This window comes from Gossypium hirsutum, chromosome A08 (genome assembly GCF_007990345.1).
Source record: "Gossypium hirsutum isolate 1008001.06 chromosome A08, Gossypium_hirsutum_v2.1, whole genome shotgun sequence".
In the NCBI taxonomy this organism is placed as follows: Eukaryota; Viridiplantae; Streptophyta; class Magnoliopsida; order Malvales; family Malvaceae; genus Gossypium; species Gossypium hirsutum.
The window spans coordinates 126,780,808-126,802,455 of record NC_053431.1 but is presented as its reverse complement, the minus strand read 5'-3'; the positions used below and the strand labels follow the sequence as shown (position 1 = coordinate 126,802,455).

At 32.5% G+C, this 21,648-nt stretch overlaps 4 protein-coding genes across 9 annotated transcripts; 1 reads left to right on the top strand and 3 right to left on the bottom strand.

Moving 5' to 3' along the window:
• The first annotated feature begins 3,083 nt into the window (after window positions 1-3,083).
• LOC121204773 (phospholipid:diacylglycerol acyltransferase 1) lies at window positions 3,084-7,023 on the top strand. Its single transcript, XM_041075310.1, has 6 exons — window positions 3,084-3,962; window positions 4,718-4,940; window positions 5,031-5,314; window positions 5,400-5,721; window positions 5,795-6,054; window positions 6,127-7,023. Exons 1-6 carry the CDS (start codon window positions 3,463-3,465, stop codon window positions 6,608-6,610), a joined length of 2,073 nt encoding a protein of 690 aa, XP_040931244.1. The 5' UTR covers window positions 3,084-3,462; the 3' UTR covers window positions 6,611-7,023.
• Window positions 7,024-7,523: 500 nt separating this feature from the next.
• Window positions 7,524-9,564, bottom strand: LOC107932878 (formin-like protein 20). Its single transcript, XM_041075306.1, has one exon. It carries the CDS (start codon window positions 9,461-9,463, stop codon window positions 7,724-7,726), a length of 1,740 nt encoding a protein of 579 aa, XP_040931240.1. The 5' UTR covers window positions 9,464-9,564; the 3' UTR covers window positions 7,524-7,723.
• A 4,431-nt stretch (window positions 9,565-13,995) lies between these two features.
• Window positions 13,996-16,870, bottom strand: LOC107932876 (protein phosphatase 2C 77). Of its 6 annotated transcripts, none has more exons than XM_041075309.1 (6): window positions 16,629-16,869; window positions 15,691-15,920; window positions 15,200-15,600; window positions 14,813-15,124; window positions 14,630-14,735; window positions 13,996-14,550 (listed from the first exon to the last, which is right to left on the bottom strand). In XM_041075309.1, exons 2-6 carry the CDS (start codon window positions 15,845-15,847, stop codon window positions 14,225-14,227), a joined length of 1,302 nt encoding a protein of 433 aa, XP_040931243.1. In that variant the 5' UTR covers window positions 15,848-15,920; window positions 16,629-16,869; the 3' UTR covers window positions 13,996-14,224. The 6 variants fall into 6 exon arrangements, with proteins under 6 accessions (XP_040931243.1, XP_016720486.2, XP_016720483.2 ...); XM_016864997.2 differs by having other exon boundaries at window positions 15,200-15,510; XM_016864994.2 differs by having other exon boundaries at window positions 15,200-15,920; window positions 16,629-16,870.
• Window positions 16,871-18,885: 2,015 nt separating this feature from the next.
• On the bottom strand, window positions 18,886-20,571 carry LOC121204772 (protein ALP1-like). The gene has a single exon (XM_041075305.1). The coding sequence runs from the start codon at window positions 20,502-20,504 to the stop codon at window positions 19,026-19,028; it is 1,479 nt and encodes a 492-aa protein (XP_040931239.1). The 5' UTR covers window positions 20,505-20,571; the 3' UTR covers window positions 18,886-19,025.
• Between the last annotated feature and the right edge of the window lie 1,077 nt (window positions 20,572-21,648).

Sequence of the window (21,648 nt, the reverse complement as noted above, 5' to 3'; positions counted from 1 at the left end):
TCTCCTCTCGCATACTAGTTTTTAAATTTTTTAGCAGAAAATTTTATTTTGCTTATTGATATATCATATATAGATTAATTTATCCATATTTTGAGTAAATGAAATAAAATATAATCTAACTCTTAATATAAGAGGCTTTCATAATATTTTTATCGGATAGTTGTTTATTTAGAAACTTGGACATATCAAGGACTAAGCAGGAGCCTTAATCTCTTTAGTTAAATGGATAAATTGCTCTTTTAACTCTTCCCAAAATTAAAAGATTTAATTTAAGTTTTTTTAAATCTTTAAATAAATAAGAAATATTTCCAAAAATAATAATTTAATTCAAGCAAAATTTAATTCCCCAATTTAGAAAATAAATTTCGTTCAGGCAACTTAATTTAATAATTCATTTTTGGTACATAATTAAACAAAAATGAATATTATGAATAAAGGCAGCAATATTTGTTGTTGTCTTATGAACATTTACGTGTATGTTTGGTATTTTTTAGCTAAGATATTAAATTACGTGCTGGTATGGTTTGCAAGTTCAATTATTGGGCCAAAAATAAATTATATTTATATTTATATTCATAGAAAAAATAAATAACTATAATAAATGAGTAATCAGCTCTAACCTTCCTCATCTACATATTTAACATGATTATGAGTCGGGTCGAATTATAATTTTAAAAATATATAAGATATTATCGAAATATTATAATAAAATTTCGTAATAAAATAAATAAATTTAACAAATTAATTTGAGAATAAAATATTTTTATTTATTTAAATTTTAAAATTTATGAATATCTATAATAATAAAAGAACAGAAGAAAAATAAATGTCATCCAGATACGCCTTTTCTTTGACATATATTATTATTATATTATTTTATGTTATTTTCATTTAATAAATGGACTTATCGGTAGGTCATAAATTGAGAGGGTTTTGGCCCCATTGATTAAGTGAAATAATATGTATTTTAATCTTTACTAATTATGAATTATATAATTTAAAATTTTATAATTTTATTTTGACCCGATATATATATATTTTTTGAAATCATCGCTACACTTTTGAATTGGTTAAAGAACTTGGGAAATCTTTGTTATCAAATCAGTCCCTCTATTATTAAATAAATCAATTTAATTTTTACACTACTAAAAATAATTGAATAGGTCTAAATTATAACAGAGTTAATATTCATTGTATAAAAAAATATTTTAAAAAATATTTTTTTCAATTGCAGTTGAATTCCAAACAAAATATTTTATTTACATAACCATAAAAACTTTAAAAATATTAACTCTATTAAAAAATAAATAATATTTTTTAAACAATAAATATTAAATCTATTTGAATTTTACTTTATTTAATTTAATTATGTACTTTTGAATTGGTGTTGGCAGAAACTTAAACAACCCACGAAGTTTGGCCATAATTTTCATTAATAGTTCATTTATACTAACATTCGTAATAATATTTATTTGAAGTACAATTGTAAAAAATGTCAAGCTTTTTATAAGCTAACGTATTTAAAATTATTAAATTTTAAATTTTAAATACGTTAGCTCATAAAAAATAATTATATTTGATTTTTTAAAAAATAAAAATAATTTTATAATTTATTAAAATTTATTTATATGTTTTATAATTAAATTAAATTTTAAATTGTTAATTAATAATTTAAATGGGAAAAATTTGACTAAAATCCATAATGGTCGGGCCTACCTCCACTTTGAATTATTGAAGATTAAGAAGAAAAACATGGAAACGATTATGGGAGGAATTTTGTTTTTACAAGAAAAAAAAATAGAAATTATTATTTGATATGGTATTTTTTTATTTTTTTATCAAGGTTATGGATATTTAAATGATATTTTTCCTTACGAAAGGGACTATTCCTAATATTTTGGATAAACTAATCTCGTGGTTATTCAATTATTGATAAGTTTTTATTTTAGTCACTTAATTATAAAAAATTACAATCCAATCATTTAATTATTCAAAATTGATCATTTAAGTCACTCTTCCATTAACTTGCTTATGAACATTAAGGTGGGTTGTTAGGTCGATCAATAAATTATTAATAAATTTTTATTTTGATTACCTGTTCAAAAAGAAAAACAAAAACTAATGAACTAGATCAATATAAACCCGTAGAATTTAGTTTTATTAAGTTTCAGTTGTCAATTATTTTGCACTAAAATTTATTTATTTTCTACCAAGATTTATTTAGAATAATGATTAGAATTTCGATTTAATATCTAGATACGAGCTCAAAATTTTTCCAACTCAATCTGGTGTTGTGGATTTATATATGGATTCAAATAGAAGAATAGAAATTCCTCTGTTTTATCTTTGACAAAGAGATAAAATAAAGACAAAAACGATAAATTCAAAGCATGGATAGGAAAAAGGAAAGCGAATAATAACAAAGTACGCATTCAAAACTTCTAGTGGATAAGACTTAAAAGATTTTAAATTTATCATCCCATCACAAAAGTTTTGCAAATTTAGTCCTTATACTTTAAATTAGTCAATTTTAATTTTTATATTTTTTAAAATTTAATTATTGATCCAAATAGTAGCACTTACATATGTTCAATTAAATTTTATTATCAACCTTGCACTATGCATAAAATTATAAATTCGGTTTACTTGAATTATTCTTAGTCTCTATAAATTCAATTTTTGGTCACCCAATTATTTAATCGTCTTATTTGCTCACGAATGAATAATAGTGACAACTTTTAAAATTGATATAATAGAAACGTTAATCCTCAACATTTATACATTTGATTCTAAACATTGTGTAATTTGGTCTTATACCAATTTTAAAAGTTACCATTGTTAGTCAGTTAATAACCAAAAAAGAAATTGAATAATAGGATGAGTATTTTATAATTTTTTAAAGTTGAATGATTAAAAAAAACCATAATCGAGTGACTAGTAGTATATTTTTCCTAAAACTATTTATTATATTTTAAGTAATTATATTGGACCACACCAAATTGTAAGGTCCAAATACAATATAACAATAAATTGACCCAAAAAATTATAAATTGACCCAAAAATTTTTTTGATGAAGGTAGAAAAAAGATCCTTGTCACGTTGACAAATACTATTTTCATTACAACGCATAATTCAAACGGTCATTACGCTTGTGGTCTTTAAAACTGCAACAATGCAAAAAAACCCCGGAAGAAAGGGAAGCCAGCCTTTTCTGAGCTTAGAAAAAGCTAAAACGTAGAGTCTTGGGCTTGCCAATTTGGCAGTTCAAAGTGTGGGACTTTACAATAAAAAAACTCAACTCACCGTTGAAATCATCCATCTCCGCCGTTGATCGTTGCTCCGTTTAGTTTCGCCGCCGTCAATCCGGCGGTCTCATAACGGAAAGGTGTGGTCAATAGAGAGTAAAAAATACAGGTTTCAGTCATGTTCGTTCTATAACTCCGCCGTCGATCGCCGTGAACGATGAACAAACCACTGAGTTTTTATAGGTCTTATTTCCTTTCCAAAACGATGTCGTTTTTGCGGCGGAGGAACAGTACGGATTCTTCAAAGACTCGAATAGCCGATCCCAACATCGAAAAAGACGGCGCCGACGACGACGACAAGAAGAAGGACCAATACAAGATCCCGCAAAGACGAAATTCTGGTTCGAAAAAATGGTCGTGTTGGGACAATTGTTGTTGGTTCATCGGTTTTATATGTTCGATATGGTGGTTTTGTTTGTTCTTATACAACACAATGCCCGATTCAATCCCTCAATTCGTAACGATGGCGATAACCGGTCCATTACCGGACCCTCCCGGTGTTAAGTTAAGAAAAGAAGGTTTGACGGCGAACCACCCGGTGGTGCTCGTTCCCGGCGTCGTCACCGGTGGTCTTGAACTTTGGGAAGGTCGGCACTGTGCTGAAGGATTGCTTGGTAAACGGCTTTGGGGTGGTTCCTTTGGTGAATTTTACAAAAGGTATCATCTTTACTTTGTTTAAAAAACTTCTGGGTTTTGTCTTAAAGTTTGTTCTTTTGAAGACTATGAATGTTTCAAAGTTATTAAAGCAGCTTCCTTTAAGCTTACTCTGTTGCAAAAATGGTTCTAGAAAGGTAACTTTGATCTTTGTCTTGTCAATGGTAGTTTGGATTTTAAACATTGAAGTAATGTTCTGTTGGCTCATATGTTTCTCTCTCTATATATAGATATATTCTATAAACATCGCTATAACATTGCAGATCTCTGTTGTTCTTGAACTGTAAAAAAGCTTGGGATTGGTCGATTTGTCGAGTTCCCTGTTTTCTTTCGAGTTAAATCAAAATATTGATATCTTTTGATGTTAGTATTTTCGTGCTAGAGTACTTCATTGTATCGAACTATCGAACCGGGATGTAGAATATTTGGTCTATCCTTCTAATAGGTGCATTGTTAGATCGGCATGCTATATGCTGAAAAGCCCCCATTTTGTTACAGGATTAGAATCTCGAAATCTTCTTTTGTGATCCAAATAGCCAACGGGTTAAGGTGTTGGCTTCTCTATGCACGTAAACCCGAGGGAATCATTGCTAATTTGCCACCATGCACAAGTTCTGTTACTCGAATCTCGACGTGCTAATCTTTTGCATATGGTTGCTAACTTGCTATCGAGCTTACCTTTTAGTTTGTTTTGGTTATGAAATGAAAATGTCATTAATAGTGTTTATACCCCCATTGTTCCTTCAATTTCATTGCAGACCATTATGCTGGCTTGAGCACATATCGCTTGATAATGATACGGGATTCGACCCTCCTGGTATAAGAGTCAGACCTGTAACTGGACTTGTGGCAGCTGATTATTTTGCTACGGGTTATTTTGTTTGGGCTGTCGTAATAGCTAATTTGGCTCATATTGGGTACGAGGAAAAATCGTTGTATATGGCTGCTTATGATTGGAGGTTATCATTTCAGAACACCGAGGTATGCACTTAATCTTTCAGACATACATATATACTTTAAATGTTTACAACTCTCCGGGATTATCTTATTATGGCTATTTGAATAAATCAGATCCGGGACCAATCTTTGACCCGAATAAAAAGTAATATCGAGCTCTTGGTCGCTACACACGGTGGGAAAAAAGTAGTAGTCCTTCCACATTCGATGGGAGTTCAGTACTTTCTGCATTTCATGAAATGGGTCGAAACACCGGCTCCAAGGGGTGGTGGTGGTGGTCCAGATTGGTGTGCGAAGCACATTAAGGCCATAATGAATATTGGTGCACCCTTTTTAGGTAGTCCGAAATCTATTGCACTGCATTTTTCTATTGAAGTCCGGGATATAGCAGCTCTCAGGTACTTCGTTTTGTAAATCATGCAAATATATCTTTGTGAATCGTGTTTGGTTTTGGAGCTTGATGAAATGTTAACTGTTAAACAGGGCTCAAGCACCGGGTTTGTTGGACAAAGACGTACTCGGTCTTCAAACATTTAAGCATTTAATGCGGATGTTCCGAACATGGGATGCTACTTTTTCGATGATACCCAAGGGTGGAGAAACTATCTGGGGCGGTCTAGATTGGTCGCCTGAAACAGAAACTGTTAACAATAGTGCAAAAAAGGGGACGGACAATAGCACTCGTAATACTGGTGGAAACGGCAATATCTGTGATACGAAAGGTGTGAATTACGGGAGACTTATTTCATTTAGTAAAGATTGGGCCGAAACACATTCCTCCAAAATCGAGAGGGTTGATTTCAAGGTAATATCCACTTATTGCGCTATTTCGTTTTTGATTGCTTCATGTTTATATCTGATTAATTATTGATTAGCAGCATGTTGCAAAGGGTGATAAGCTTACGAACTCGAGTAACTGCGATATATGGTTAGAATATCATGAAATGGGAAATCGAGCTATCAAAGCGGTTGCTGATCACGAAGTTTACACTGCTGGATCGATTTTGGACCTGCTTCATTATGTTGCCCCGAAGTTGATGGCACGGGGAGCTTCTCATTTTTCGTACGGGATAGCCGATGATTTGGATGACCCGAAGTATGACCAGTACAAATATTGGTCAAACCCCTTAGAAACAAAGTGAGTGTTTTCACCTTCTCGGTTTTTTCTAGTACTAGCTGTTTCCCTGACAAATCCTGGATGAATTTGCAGGCTACCGAATGCTCCGGACATGGAAATTTACTCGTTATATGGAGTTGGACTCCCCACCGAAAGAGGTTATATCTACAAAGTAGCTCCTCCAAGTGATTGCTCAATTCCATTTCAAATAGACACCTCTGTAGACGGTGATAGTGAAGATTCATGTCTAAGAGGTGGTGTTTTCTCTGGTGACGGAGACGAAACCGTTCCTATCATAAGCGCGGGTTTCATGTGTGCAAAAGGTTGGCGTGGTAAAACCAGGTTCAACCCTTCGGGAATACGTACTTACAATCGAGAGTACAAACATGCACCTCCGGCTAATCTTTTAGAAGGTCGAGGCACCCAAAGTGGTTCTCACGTTGATTTATTGGGAAATTTCGCTTTGATCGAGGATGTTCTACGAGTTGCTGCTGGGGCTACCGGGGAGGACATTGGTGGAGATCGTGTTTATTCCGATATATTTAAATGGTCTGAAAGGATCAACATAAAGCTCTAGGACAATGATCTTCCTTTCACTTCTCCTTCGGGTTTTTTACTCGATGAAACGACCTGTTGTTGACAGTAGCAGCGGTCATTTTTGTCGGCATTTTGGAATGTCGGTTAAGTTCGAGAAAACAGGATTTGAGGTCCTGGAAAATGTTTTGTATCAGTCCTTTGCGTTGTACTAAAAAAAGAGCACAAAGAAATGGCATCCCATGGTAAGATATATATGCCATGCTCTTTCAATGGTAGGGGCAGTTGCTAATTTTTTCTCAATTTTTTTCAAATTTCGGATGGATGTTCGGGTTATCCTTACTAATTTAGGGTGATTGAAATTCTGTCAAATTAAAAATATCAATCATGATATGGTCCATGCCCCATGTCTTGAAGTAAAGAAATTATTATGAAAATGGCAAAGTTTAAAGTTAAGTGTGCACTTTTTTTCAGGCTGGTCACATAGTGTTTTATTTGAACATTGAAGCAATGAATATATGAAATGGGACCAAGACAGACATTTTTCTCTGAGTTGTTTGCTTTTGATCCCCTATATATTGTATTTAATTTAATTGAATCCACTACTTTAACAGCTATTGTTGCTGCTAGTTTTCCCAAATTTCAAAACAAGTATCTATTATATCCATACGTATACTAAAAGATTATAAAAGAAAATCTTGTACGTATATATGTTTCTTTTATGTTTTATGTTCGGGATTCGTAGTTGATCTTACTTACATTTTCCCTTTGAAAATGTAAGGTGCCTTATCAAGCATCTTTTATAGAAGAAGTAATATTCATAACAAAGGATCAAATTACAAAAATCACACCATTTTTAATTGCTACGAAGAAGAAAAAACAAACCACAAAGGCTCCAATTGATGAACAAAAAAACCCACAATAAGAGCCCTCATTGTCAATACGCAGACACCAAATTAAAACATGGTTGAGTCATATATAAACAAACACACACACACATTCAAACTTACAATGATCTTCATGAAAGTGTTCATTAAGAAAAAAACATTGAACTCTCATGAAGCTTTTTCCTCAGTTCCCATCATAATAATATTCAATTGATTAGGGAAAATCAAATTCAGAAGAAAAAAAAGAAGGGAAATCTCTGAATTTTGTTTTATAATTTTTTATCCTCTTGCTTCTCTTTCATGGAATTTATTTTCTCTAATTTCCACCCATCTCTGAGTCTGGCAATAAAGGTTTCAGCTTTTGCGTTAACATCTGGACTGGGACAAAACACTGGGACCCTTCCAACAATAGCCCCATCATCACCGTCCATCATGCTGACTTTTTCATCATCATTGAATTCTGGCGGTGGAGGTGGTGGTTTGGGGATTAACGGTGACTGTTCTCCGCTGTTTACATTCTCGTCGACATGGTAAAAGCTGGTGCTTGGTTTTGTTGTCGGTAATGGTGGCTTATAGTTGTTGGCATTGGTTGTGGTTCGTCTTCTTGACGGTCTGAGTGGTGGTGTTGGCGGTGCAGGTGGTGGTGGTGGTGGTGGTGGTGGGGATTGAGTGTTTTGCTTTGGTTTTGAAACTGACGACGGTGGCGGCAGCGGCGGCGGTGGAGGTGGAACTGAATGGATTCTTTTGCTTTTGCTGCCTTTTGATTTAAAGAGATTGTATTTTTTAAAGACGGAAGATGGTGGTGGAGGCATTGGCGGTGGAGGTGGTGGTGGTGACGGTGGGGGAATGCTGGTGGAATAATTAGCCGGCGATTCATATCGATAATCGTCTTTAGCCTTCTTTTTCTTTCTCTTCCTTAAAGAAGCAAAAACCATCTTTATTTCTTTCGTTGCATTACTTTTTCTACGTTCCAATTTCCCGTACCTTTGTTCTGAACTATATCCCAGTTGAGAAACCGGCGACGGTGGTCGTCGTGGCGGAGGAGGCGGCGGTGGAGGTGGAGTTACTGGCTGAGGAGCCGGAGACTCACTTCCATCGTACTCAACATGAAACTTTTGAGCATTATTCACATTCTCTTTCCGGCCAACAGCTTGATAACTTCGCCTTGGTTTACGATATCCAGCTGCAGGAGGCGGCGGTGGCTTCAATGGCTGCGGAGCCGGAGACTCACTTCCATCGTACTTAACATGAAACTTCTGAGTATTATTCACATTCTCGTTCCGGCCAACAGCTTGATAACTTCGCCTTGGTTTACGATATGCAGCTGCAGGAGGCGGAGTTGGAGGCGGAGGTGGCGGTGTTGAACGAGCTGGTGACTTCGCCGGAGAAATAATAACCTTGGGTTCACATTCTTCGAACCGATGATCACTTCTCCAGCTCCGGCGAAGCTCATGAACTTCATCATTATAATACTTTATTGCATAATCATCGTAAAAACGAGACCGATCTTCGCTATTTTCCCACAAAGATTCCTGTCTTAAATCTGGGTATGAGCTACTGTTTCTCTTCAACCTCCTTATGACGGTCGTTTCCTCCACCGCGTTTATTGGTGGAGGATGGTCGTCGTAGATTTTCCTTACCGGGTACTGATCAAACCATTGTTGCTTGTTAATGTGAGTATCACCATCATTCCTACTGTTCTCATTGTCGCCGTCGCCGCTGCCGTCGTTTCGCCTGGCGAAAAAGCCGCAAAAGATGGCGAAGAAGACCAGGAAAAGGTTGAGGGAATCGGAGTTTTTTTTAACGCCGGTGGGTTGGGAAATCTGAGCGGCAATGGTAGAGAGAAAAGGAGGGACGGCGAAGAACAAGAGAAGCAATGCGATGGTGGGTAAGAGAATTATGAGAAACGGTGGGGAGAAAAGAGGAGACGGCGGCTGACGACGACGGCGATGAATGGTGGCGGTGGCCAGTTGTGGCCATAACGGCGGGGGTTCTCCGGTGATTTCCATGAAGGGATAGGCCAAGTTTTTGAGTTTTCTTCGAGGCTTAAAAGACTTTATAAACAAAATACAAAGGAGAAAGCTTGGCTTTTGAGAAAGAGATATTATGGGTATCGGTTGCTGTAAGAAATGAAAAAAAAAAGGATATTTAAAAATTCCGCTAAAAGTATAATACATAAAATAATCTAATTATTTTCAATAAAAAGTTACTGTTAAATTCAATTTTTATTAGTAAAAATAATGATATTTTTAACTGCTTTAATCTAACTTTTATTATACCACCATACTTTAAAATGTTGAATTTAATATTTTAAAAAATAATAATTTTAAATTGTATTGTTTTTTAGGATAAATTATTTGACCATTTTATGTGTGGGAATTTTTTAAAAATAATGATAACACAATATTGGAACTTTATCACCTTAATGCGCTCCTCTATATATAATAATTTTGAATTTTGAATTTTATTTGTACAATTAATTATTTTTAAATTAGTACAAACTTAAAATATTAGTATGGGATGAATCATATATTTTCATCAATTTGAAAATTAAAATGTCTGTTCAAATAAAAAAAATTATAAATGATGAAACTATAAATTAATACATAAATTTCGATTCCTATTTAAAAAAATTTTGGATTCACCTCTAATATGATTTGGATATTGTATTAATGGGATTACGAGGTGGCTTGTTAGTGCTAAAATAGGTAAAATCATGAAATTTAAAAAAAAAAAAAAAGAATGGTAATATTCAAACGCAGGTGCAAGTATGGTAGCATCAAAGTGCCCCATCAAGGGCGAATCTGAGTGGAGGCAGGCATAAACCTTACCCCTGTCACAAATGAAAAATCACTATTTAAGTTTCTTATAAAATAATTAAATCACATTTTAATTTATGATAAAATTATATTTTAATCTCAAAAATAAAAATAAAAATTATGTTTAATCTCTTTAAAAATAATGAAATTAATAAATTAATATGTTAAAAAAATATTTTTTATCTTTTTCAAAATTTATCACTTATAATTTTAACACTTGAAAAATGTTCTATATTTGTTCTCACTCCATGATCCTCATCAAAGACAAGGAACAATCTTGAGGGGTCGAAATTAAATTGTATATTTTTATAATAGTAAAAATATAATTTTATCATTTTAATAACTTATATTTTATAATTTTTAAAAGATTAAATCAATTTTTTTTAAAATGTCCAAAGTATAATTTTATCATTATTAATTTAAATTTTTATAAATTATAAAAAATTTAAAAAAAAAATTTCATTTTAAGAGAATCGAGATCCTGCCACTGTGTAAAAATTTATTACTATAAACTTATTTACCATACTCTAAAAGCAGCGAATGACAAAAATAGAAACTTGACCAAAAATAAATAAAAACATGTTATTGTTTGAGATCTGAATTCATGACAAGGATTTTGTTTGTCGTTTTGAATTTGTTGGTACTTAAACTATATATATTTTTTTTAAGTTGGTACTTCGTTAGTTAAATTGTTAGGTATAATTTAAAAAAAGATTAACTCACAAATTGGTACTTAAACTATGTAGGTTTTTTTGTCTATTTTTGTACCTAAAATTTTTTTTTAGTCACAAGTGATACCTTAAATTTTTTATTTTAAAAAAACAATTAAAAATTGACACATGGAAAAAGAAGACAAAAAAATATTGTTTTCTCTTATATATTTTATTTTTCTTTCTTTCGTTCTTCATAACTAGATTAGCGGTTGAACAATTCAAGCTACTAGATCTTGATTTGATTAGTTCATCCAATTCAATTAAACAAATTATTAAAAAAAATAAAAAATCAAAATAGAGAAAAATCAATTCAATTGGTCTTTTTTAGATTTGTTCAATCGGTTTGTATAGGTTTACGGGTCAATCGATCCAACCCCTATCTTTGAACTAGTACCCCGACCAATTTCAGGTTTAGTTTTGAAAACGTTGATTTTGATCAATGAAATAACTTTTTCAATCCCGTTGGGTAGAGCAAGCAAGCGATGATGTTCAAAAATAGAATTAATTAATCACTAGGCTTTCGATCTCTAAATGACAAATTTCGAGCATTACTAGTATTACCAATTTAATCATTGGTTCAATTCTAAAACATTGATCTCAATGTAAATTATCAGTTTATTATATATTAAATAAAAGTTTGTTGTAATAAAATATTTTAATTATATTTTCATTAAAACAATTATATTTGTTATTATTACTTGTTAGTTTAAAAATTATTAAAAATAATTGAGAGAAAAAAAAAAGATAAATGATTGGATAATTTAGGTCATTGACTTGGTTTAGGTATCTATCATAGTTGCACTTAATATATTATATATATAATGATTATGGTAAAAAAAATCATTTTTTAATGTAAAAAGAGAGTTCGTCGTGATTGAGTAAGTAGTACATATTGAGTTAATATATTTAACGACTTAGATTTATTTTTATCAATTCAATAGGGGAGATCATTTTGGATCGTATTGAGATCGCACTACTACAATTTATAATATAATTATTCTGAAAGGATATTTTTTAAAAATTAAAAAAAAAAAGTCTATAGAATAAATTACTACATGTTGGCCTTAACTTTTGGACATTAATGGAGCGTGGTTGCAATCATTCAAATCATACCCTTTTACTCCAAAACTTGAAAACCGTGTCTTTACCAAACAGACTTCAAACATTATTTGTAAGACTTCGAGTTTCATTATTAGAGTTTTTAATTTTATCATATGTAATTATTAGACATAAATTTTACTTAAATTTTTTGTTTTTATTTTATAATTACTTAAATATATTAATATTTATATTAAAAAATTATATATTTATTTGTTGAGGATTTATTAGTATAAATAAAGATTTTACGTGAAAAATATATTTAAAGAGAATAAAAACCATGAGCAAAAGAGATTTTAATTTTTCACTAAATGAGTAAATAAACAAGAGTATAATATGAAAAAATTGAAACTAAATGTACTAAGCATTCAAACCCAAACCCTAAAAACAAATACCTAACTCTCATAGAGCAAACCCGAAAACAAATTTCTATTTCTCATATAGTTTTCTCAAAGTGGTGTAAATTTCTCTCCATATTCATCATCAAAATTCATTTGTGACAACATTTTGTCACCAAAAAAAAAACTCATGTAGTACTACATCTTTAATTGCCTATTAATTGGCCTATCAAAATAGGGATCAAAGACTCTTTTAAATAAACTAAAATTAAAGGTCTAATTATATTAAAACATCCCTAAAATAGTCAGAGTTTAATTAAAAAAAACTTAATTTATGTGGGGAATACGTCACAACGTCGCAATATCCCTATTTACATTGTTACGATATCATACATCGTCATAACATTGAAACGTTCCTCGTCGTAACGTTGCCACCTATTTAGTGAAAATTACGAGACACACCCCATCTTATAATGTAATGTAATTAAAAGGAAGAAAGAAAAAAAACTTTCGGCGTTATGTCAAAAGGGGAAAAGAAACATTAAAACAGGGGGTTTTATTTTTACTTTTCTCTTTTATTACCTTTACCCTTTCTTGTTGTTTGCATAAATCTGATCTTTTTAATCATCAATCATTATTAGAGCTGACAAAAATAAAAATAAAAATAAAAATGAATTATAATCTCACTTTAATTTTGTTAAATTTGTAAAGGATAATTGAAGAATTAAATTTTTTAAACGTATTTAATATTATTATATGGTATGAAATGAAGATTTAAGTTGGTTCCTTAACGAAATATATAATATTAAATTTAACAAATATAAATCCTTCAAAAATACATATATGAAAATTTTCTAGCTATGTTTGGCCGACAACTATGAAGCAAGGGCTTGGGTAGGCAGCCTGTTGTTGTCTCTTCTCGTGTCATTCTTTCGCTCTTTGTCCAATTATTACAAGTTTTATTTATCAAAAACTTAGTAGCTGCTCAATATAAATTATAATGTTAAATAATGATTAATGAATTTCTAGTACTAATATTATTGATTAATTTGGAATTTATAATCAAATACTCTAGCAAATGAGCTCAACTTAGCCCAGATAAATAGATTGAACCCACCTTTATCTTTATTATTTTAATTGTGTATTTAATTATTATTAAAATAAGAATAGAACCGATTTAATCAAAAATCGATGAGCTGATTTAATTTTTAAAACATTTAACATTTTACGACAACCTTCAAATCATATATATTAAGCTCTAGATTAATCAGTTCAACTCAACCCTCAATTGGTTAAATCATGTACAGGGGCGTAGCCAGGGGGCTGGCATGGCCCCGGCCTCCCTAAAATATAAAATTGTATTTGAAACCCTTAAAATTTTTTAAAAATTTTAAATTAATAAAGGTAAAATTACATTTTGGCGCCCTAAAATTATAAAAATTTGATTTAATACTTTACAAATTATAAAGATATAAACTATAAAAAATTAAAATTTCATTCGGCCCCCTAAAATTTTTTCTGGCTTTGCCCCTAATCATGTATTTGTAGACTTATTAATTATTACTCGAATACAAAAAATAACTTGCATCTAATCCAATTTAACTATAAAAAATAAAAAAATAAATCTGACTCCATCAACCTCAAACCCAAAACTAATCCGAACCTAAATAATCAAAATCTAAAATGATTTAAACCGATAATTATCTAACTTGAAAAACAGGAGCTTTAAATTCAAAAAACCCGAACCCAAAACAGTATAGAATCGATCCGTGTGAAATATTTACCAGGAAGAGATCCCAGTGTCAGGTTTTGTTCTTAAATTTTGTATGGGCTTTCAGGTCCACCACAATGACACTAATATTATCTTTGCTTCCTTTACTAAGAGCAAGCCTTGATAGGTACTCTGCTGCAGATTGAGCTGCACCATCAATCCATTCACCATTAGATTTATCTCTGTACTTTTTACGCCATAAACCGATCCGCTTCCGCGCAACTTCACAGGCTTCGTCGTTGCTAAGCACGTCCCACAATCCATCACTTGCTAAAACAAGACATTCGTCGTCGTTTGCTCGACTAACGAATGTCACTTCCGGGTCTGGAATAATCCATGGTTTCAAGTACTTGTCACCTGAGAAGATAAACCAAATTGGATACCTTGATTAATCGATTCGGAGCTCATATTACAAGTTGAAACTTGAAAGACTTACCGATTGACCTTGACATTGCGAGAACACCCGAAACTCGAGGGCCATTCCATTGTATGATCTTGCCGCCTGCGGCTTCAATTCTTGCTTGTTCATCTTCTCTATCAGGCTATAAAAAAGGGGTCATCTGTTATTTCAATGTCTTTGAAATTCGTAAAAACCAGAACATGAAAAAGCATTTTGTACTTTGTGGTCTATGGACAACGGGATCGGAAATTTTCCACGGGAGAGAACTGCCCTTGAATCACCACAATTGGCAACTATAATATGTGTCGGACTAACAACTGCAATTACAGCAGTAGAACCAGCGGTCTCCGAGATGTGGCCTCTATGAACTCCTCCGATCTCGGTATCAACTTTGACAAAACAATTTAAGAACGCTTTCTTCCATTGTTCCCGCCAGTCGTATCTGATGTTTCCGTCAAGAATACATGCTTTTGTCATTTCTATCTCCTCGGCCAAAGCTGTATGCATACGTTCACGGCAATAATTCGCAACCTATGCAAATGAAATGTTCAATATCAAACTAACTTGACATATCAATTACGTGTAAAATAGAATGATGGAAGCTACCTGACAGCCTCCATGTCCGTCGTACACGCCATAGAAATCAGCAGTTAAGTTGCTTATATTGCTCGTTTGATTCGATATGCTCTCGGCATTCAGTATTCTAGGAGGAACTTGCAAGAATCGAGGTATAGCCACAACAGCATCTTCCATCTGTATTCTCCTACCGCAAATGGATGTAAATCCCCAAAGAGGTATGTTATTTGATTCAAACAGACAATGGCTTTCGGTTTTTCTCATCTTTTTTCGTTGCCCCACCTCAAGAAATGACTCAGGTGATCTTGGATTATACTCATTGAGCCGATTGATTTCGTCCCCTGCAAGATCCATGGAAACCCTCTTGACATCTTGAACATCACTTATATTCCTTTTCCCTAACAGAGTAGCTGATACCTCAAGAAACGATTCTGATGATTTTGGATTAGATCTATGAGCTATAGATTGAGGACATGAATTTTCATGATCCACACCAAAAGATACGGGCACATCGTCCTCACCTCCTTGATGATTTGACAAACCAGCACCATGGAAACCTTGGATTCTGCCACAGGTGAACTCACAAGGTTGATTTGCCAACGAACTCGTCTTCTTGGCAGTAAGATTATACGGAGCACGGTCAATGCGCGTCGACATCATTCTCGAATCTTTAGACATCAAGTCACCTAGATTAATGGCACAAGGACTGCAATGTCTTTAGATATACCCTCCATTGACTCTATCTTTTTACCTGCAGTAATTAGAAACAAATGCAAACTATTAATCTTCTAAATCAAACCCCCTGTTTCTTTCTTCCAGTTCAGCGTCATACAAAGGGATCGTTGAAAGGAGAACGACTCCATTCAGAAAAGTCCGTCCAGAACCGACAGACCTCCCTATGAGTCAGTTGTATCCCCGAGTTTTGTCTCCCGGCTTTTCGGAAAGCCCAGATGCCTGAAGCGGCGGGTTTAACAGAACCAGAGCACCTTGTTGAATCAGGTCATGCATAGTGCATGACCACCTACTAAGAGCACGTGAGCATCATCGCTTGATAGGGTTTGATTCAACAAAACCCCGAGCAAAAACAATACCGACTCGTCGAGGGATCTAACTACTCTAGACTGTCGACACTTGGAAACTTTCTTCTCTCAACAAGTAAGAAATAACAGTACCTACAGAAACTAAGAAATTAACAGTGGGGGCAATGAAAGTTAAGCTTATAGAAATTGAAAAAAAAACACCCATTTTGGAATTATAACATACACTTGGATGACATTAGAACCTCTGTAAAGCCATTTCCATATCTAAACATTTCTTTGCATAAAATGACCAAACAGAGCTTGAAAACACACACACACATATATAAGAGAAACATCAAGGAAATCCTACAAAAAAGTTAAAATACTTCAGCAAATTCAATCAAGTAAATGTGATCATAATAAAGTAACTCGAACCATACCAGAAATGGAGAAACAATGATGCAGCAGCAAAGGAATTAAAATGAACCCAAAGAAGCAGCTGCAGGTAAGCTTATATATCTTTATAAAGTAAAACCCAAAGCGAAGAACAAGTTGAAGGAAGGATTTCGGGGGGAGGGGTAAAAAGGTGATGGAAATCAAGTTGGTGACCAAAGGGAGTGGATGGGATGGTGAAGTTCATGAATGCAAAGGGAAGTTAGGTTCGTTGAGGTGGGAAAGGTCTGATTAGGTTCATGAACTTGCACTAAATAGATTTGTTTGCCACCCAAACCCCTCTTATTTTGCACCACCTGTATTTCCTTTTTATTTCTTTTTTTAGTTTTAATTTTTATATATTTATTATTTTGTGTTTTAAGTTTGGGTCAGAGTAAAAGCGAGGGAAAATTGACCTATTAGAATGAGGGATGTTTAGCATATTTCTAGATAGATCTATTGGATATTATGAATTATTAAATCATTCTTATAAGAAAAATATATTACATTTAAATAAGAGATAAATGTATTATTTTAATCCTTCAATTTTTTTGGTCTATGATAGTTTCGTATCACGTAATTTCAATGTGTCACATCATTTATACTTTAACGTAATTTAAAACTATTGACTAATATGGCTAAAAAATAGTTGAAAAAATCTTGAGATTAAACACTGGTTTATCACTTTAAATAAATAAATCGGATAGATATTAAAATTATATATGAATTTTAATTTAATGTGTAATTGTACACATGAACTTTAATTTGGTGTAATTATACACGTGAAACTCTAATTGTGGTTCAAATGTATATTTGAAATTTTAATTTTGATTTAATCACACACATTTAAAAAAATAAATACATCAATTTATTTTTATACTGGATCAATATAATTTTTTATGTAAGCAATATATAAACATAAAATGATATTATATCAATAATTGTGTTAATAATTTACAATAATCCGATCAAATCAAAATCTCATGTATAAAATTACATAATATCTAAGTTCATGTATACAATTATACATTAAGCCGTAGTTCATATATAATTTTGAGATTTACCGTAAATAAATAAACAAAGTATGTAAATGGTTGAAACATGTGAATCTTTTATCTACAAAAAAGATCTTTTATCTACAAAAAAGAAACTTAAAAAAAACACCTCCCAATCTTTTTTAGTTTTGATATCGAGTAAATTGATCCCTCATATAAAAAAAATGCAATTTAATCTCTATCAATATTAAATGTGAGCAACTAAGGACAATTAATTACATAAGTACCATGAAGGCCTTTGTACTAGGAATCAAATTACATTTTTGGCTTTCTACTAAAAAAATAGACAAATTAATCCCTATATATTAGATTAAAGAGAAGATTGCTCATTTTTATTGAAATTTCATCTATTTGTACCGTTAAAAAATGTGTGGCTAATGGAATGACCAGACAATGACATGTGATGTGCCAATGTATACCTCATGCTAATGTACAAAGACCAATTTTTAATAGTAAAAATTGATGAAACTTTTAACAAAAGAATCTGTTTACTCTTCAACCTAACGTATAGGGGCTAATTTACTCTCTTTTTTAGTAAAAAGGACAAAATGCAATTTAATACTTAATAGAAATGCCTCCGTGGCACTTTTATCGACACATGCCCATGTCAAGGACAAGAAGAACTCTTACAAAATGCAAAAGTTCCTCTTTAGACCCTCTAAAGTCTACAAAATTACAAGTTAATACTATTAAAATTGCAATTTGGCCCTTCCATAATGATAAAAGTTTGATTTGGTGTTTCTAAATATTATAAAAATATAAACTAATATAATGATGAAATTACATTTTAACTCTTACAAAAGTATATAAATTAATTTCAGCCTCAACAAAAAATTATAATTTTGTCTTTGATTACTTGAATGTAAATGGTTTATGTTACTCGAACTTAAGAGTGAGTGTCGGATATTAATACATATCAAACATGATATGGTTAAATAATTTTGATTTTTTCTATATATTTGAAGGATTCTCGAAAATTATATGTTGATTGATAATCATTATAACATGTGAAATGAAGCAGAGAATATTTTTTTGATGATTTTTTATGATAAAGAAAATATTAATACAATCAACAAAACATAAACTATTAAATTGTAAGTGGTCAATTGTTTCGTTTTATGTAACATAATTTGAAAATAAATTAGTTCTTCCAATATTTTTTAATCCACAAAATTTAAATTTATTTATTAAAAAAGTCAATAAAAATTAATTAACTAAAAAGTCAAATAGAATTTTTTATTCCATACCCCCAAAAAATGCAATCAAAATCTGCCTATCTACCTATTATTATTGGACTATACACTAAAAAAAATACAAAATTTTTTAACTAAGGATAATATAATGAAATCACTATAGAAAACCGGTACCGGCAAGGCCATGGTGAAGCAAATTATGAGCAATATAATCCCTAGCTTGAACGGCAACCATGGATCTCAAATTATTCTCCGGCACGACTTCATCATCGGAAATTTCAATTTTAAGCTCGGGTTCCATTTCTTCATTTCGAAGCTCACAAATATTATGCAAAACACAGCAAGCGCCGAGCACAGCCGGCAATTCTTGAAGCTTAACGTCAGCCCTTTTCTGCAAACACGACCATCTTCCTTTCAGTCTCGCAAATGCTTCTTTACCCATTTTTTCAATCTCTTCGATCTTCTCATTGAATGTGTGTTGAGTCCAAGTTAGATTTTGATGAGCGTAAGGAACTAAAACCCAATCCATTAATGGGTACCCTGTACTTCCGACTACCCAAACGCCTTTTACTTGGCCTTTAACGGCGCTTTGATGAAACGCCGATTTCTCGAAGATTTGTTCGTCGGACATTGAACCAGGCCAACCAATTGAAACGTCAGTGAAAACGCCGGTTGGGTCTACGATACCTTGGAGTGTGATGGAATACGATTGTTTTTGGGTTTTCTCCGTTTGTTTCTTGTTTAAATATGCGGCGGCGTTGGATTTTGGAGCGATGATCGGGACGTGAGTGGTGTAGATAGCGCCGGCGACGTTTGGGATTCCGGTGACGGATTCGAACTCCGATTTGGTTTTATTTAATTTGTTTTCATCGGGCCATTGGACATATTTAGGCATTAAAACAGTTTTAATGGCGGCACAAACCTCTAAAACTAGCTTATGGCAAGTTGAAATTCCTAAACCGAACCGTTTTGATACCATTCGGAGCGGTTCACCGGTGGCTAAACGCCAAATGCAGACCGCAACGCGTTGACGAACCGGTATCGCATCGCGGAGCGTCGTGTTCTTTTTCATCACCGTTGATTCAAGCTCTTTACAAATCATATCGAACGTCGATTTGCTCATTCGAAACGCGCGTTTGAATTCCTCGTCGGGAAAATCCGGGTGGTTGCACTTCTCCCACCAGTCTTTGGATCTGTCTTTCACCCATAACCGCCGTCCTGTTCCGCCTGATTGCGATGGACCTGAATCCTCCGTCGCCGGAACAGATACCGGTGAACTTGATTTTCTCGCGCGTTTCTTCCGTGAATCATCAAATTCATCGATTTCAGTGTAATGACTTTGAATTTGATCGAAATAATCATTCGTTTCACTGTAATTCGATTCAAAAACAGCTCCTCTTCCTTGATCAGGATCAGTAAACCACTGAAGTTGCTCGTGCTTCATTTCAGCATCGAATAGCGAAATCGAAGAATGTAAATCCATAAACTCGTTGTTTCCACTCCTTTTCTTGTCATCTTCCATATCCTGAAACCAATAAAAATTGCCGCCGTCTCCTCCGCCGGTGCCGGTGATGATGCCGGTGTTGTTATAAGCAAGAACTTCAGCGGCAAAGAATTGGGAAGACCCAATTTCCATGAAATAATTTATGGGGTTTGATTTTTGGTTTGACGAAATATGAACGCAAAAATGAATTTGAAATTGAAGATGGGAACGCAGGATTTATATATATACGTATGGTAGCCAACGCGGTTGGAGATGTGTCTAAGGAAGCGCGTGTCTTAGCGACGGTGTGAACGCGGTATAATAAGCGATTTAGATTTGACGTTGACGTTGACTTTTCATGTTTTCGTGTGATTTTTTAAAATAATTTTGTTATTAAAAAGAAATTACACCACTCGGTTTGGACTTTGGAATAAAAATGGTGGATCCAAAATTAAATAAATTTAAATATAATTTCGATATTAAATAAATATTAAATATGATTTTAAATGTTAATTTTTATTCAATATCAACCCATAGATGATGGGAAGAAATGGTAACAGATTTTATGAATTAAGGTTATAATTTTTACGTTAAAATAAATTTAGAAAAACTTGAATATAGTGATACTCGAACCTTTTAGGTTGAATGTTAGATCTATTTAAATTGAATCGAGTAAAATTTATTTTAAATTATTAAAATGGATGAATTTTATTTTATTATTTTAATTCAATTTAATTTTTTTTAAATTTATTCTTAGTATATATGTAAATTGTTTTAGATGGAGAGTGGTCATTGGTTTCCAAATAAATCTGTGGGAGGGACATGTCGGCAAAAGGAAAAGTTGGTAAGAAGGTTCGTTAGAATGGGAGAGAAGGCAATGCGAAATTACCAAAAAGGGTAACTGCAAACAAACTATGTATGAGTCTGGATCCGGCCTTACATCATAAGTTGCATAATTCAAATTGATTTATAATTCGGATTATTATTTAACAATTTAAATAATATATGTTTAAAAATTAACTATGTAGATATAATAATAATTCGGACCATAAAATTAATCTAAATATCAATAATAATTTAGGTTTGAATTTCATTTGTGTATTAGTTATCTATAATAAAATTATTATGGAAGCTATTATATTAAGATTCAGATCGTATTTGACATTTTTTATTCAAAAATTGATAAATTAATTAATGCACATTTGATCAAAGAATAATCTGATCGTTCTATTAAAAAATTCATCTATTTTATACTTAGATTAATTTAATCATTTTTTAAATAAATGAGGCAAAATGT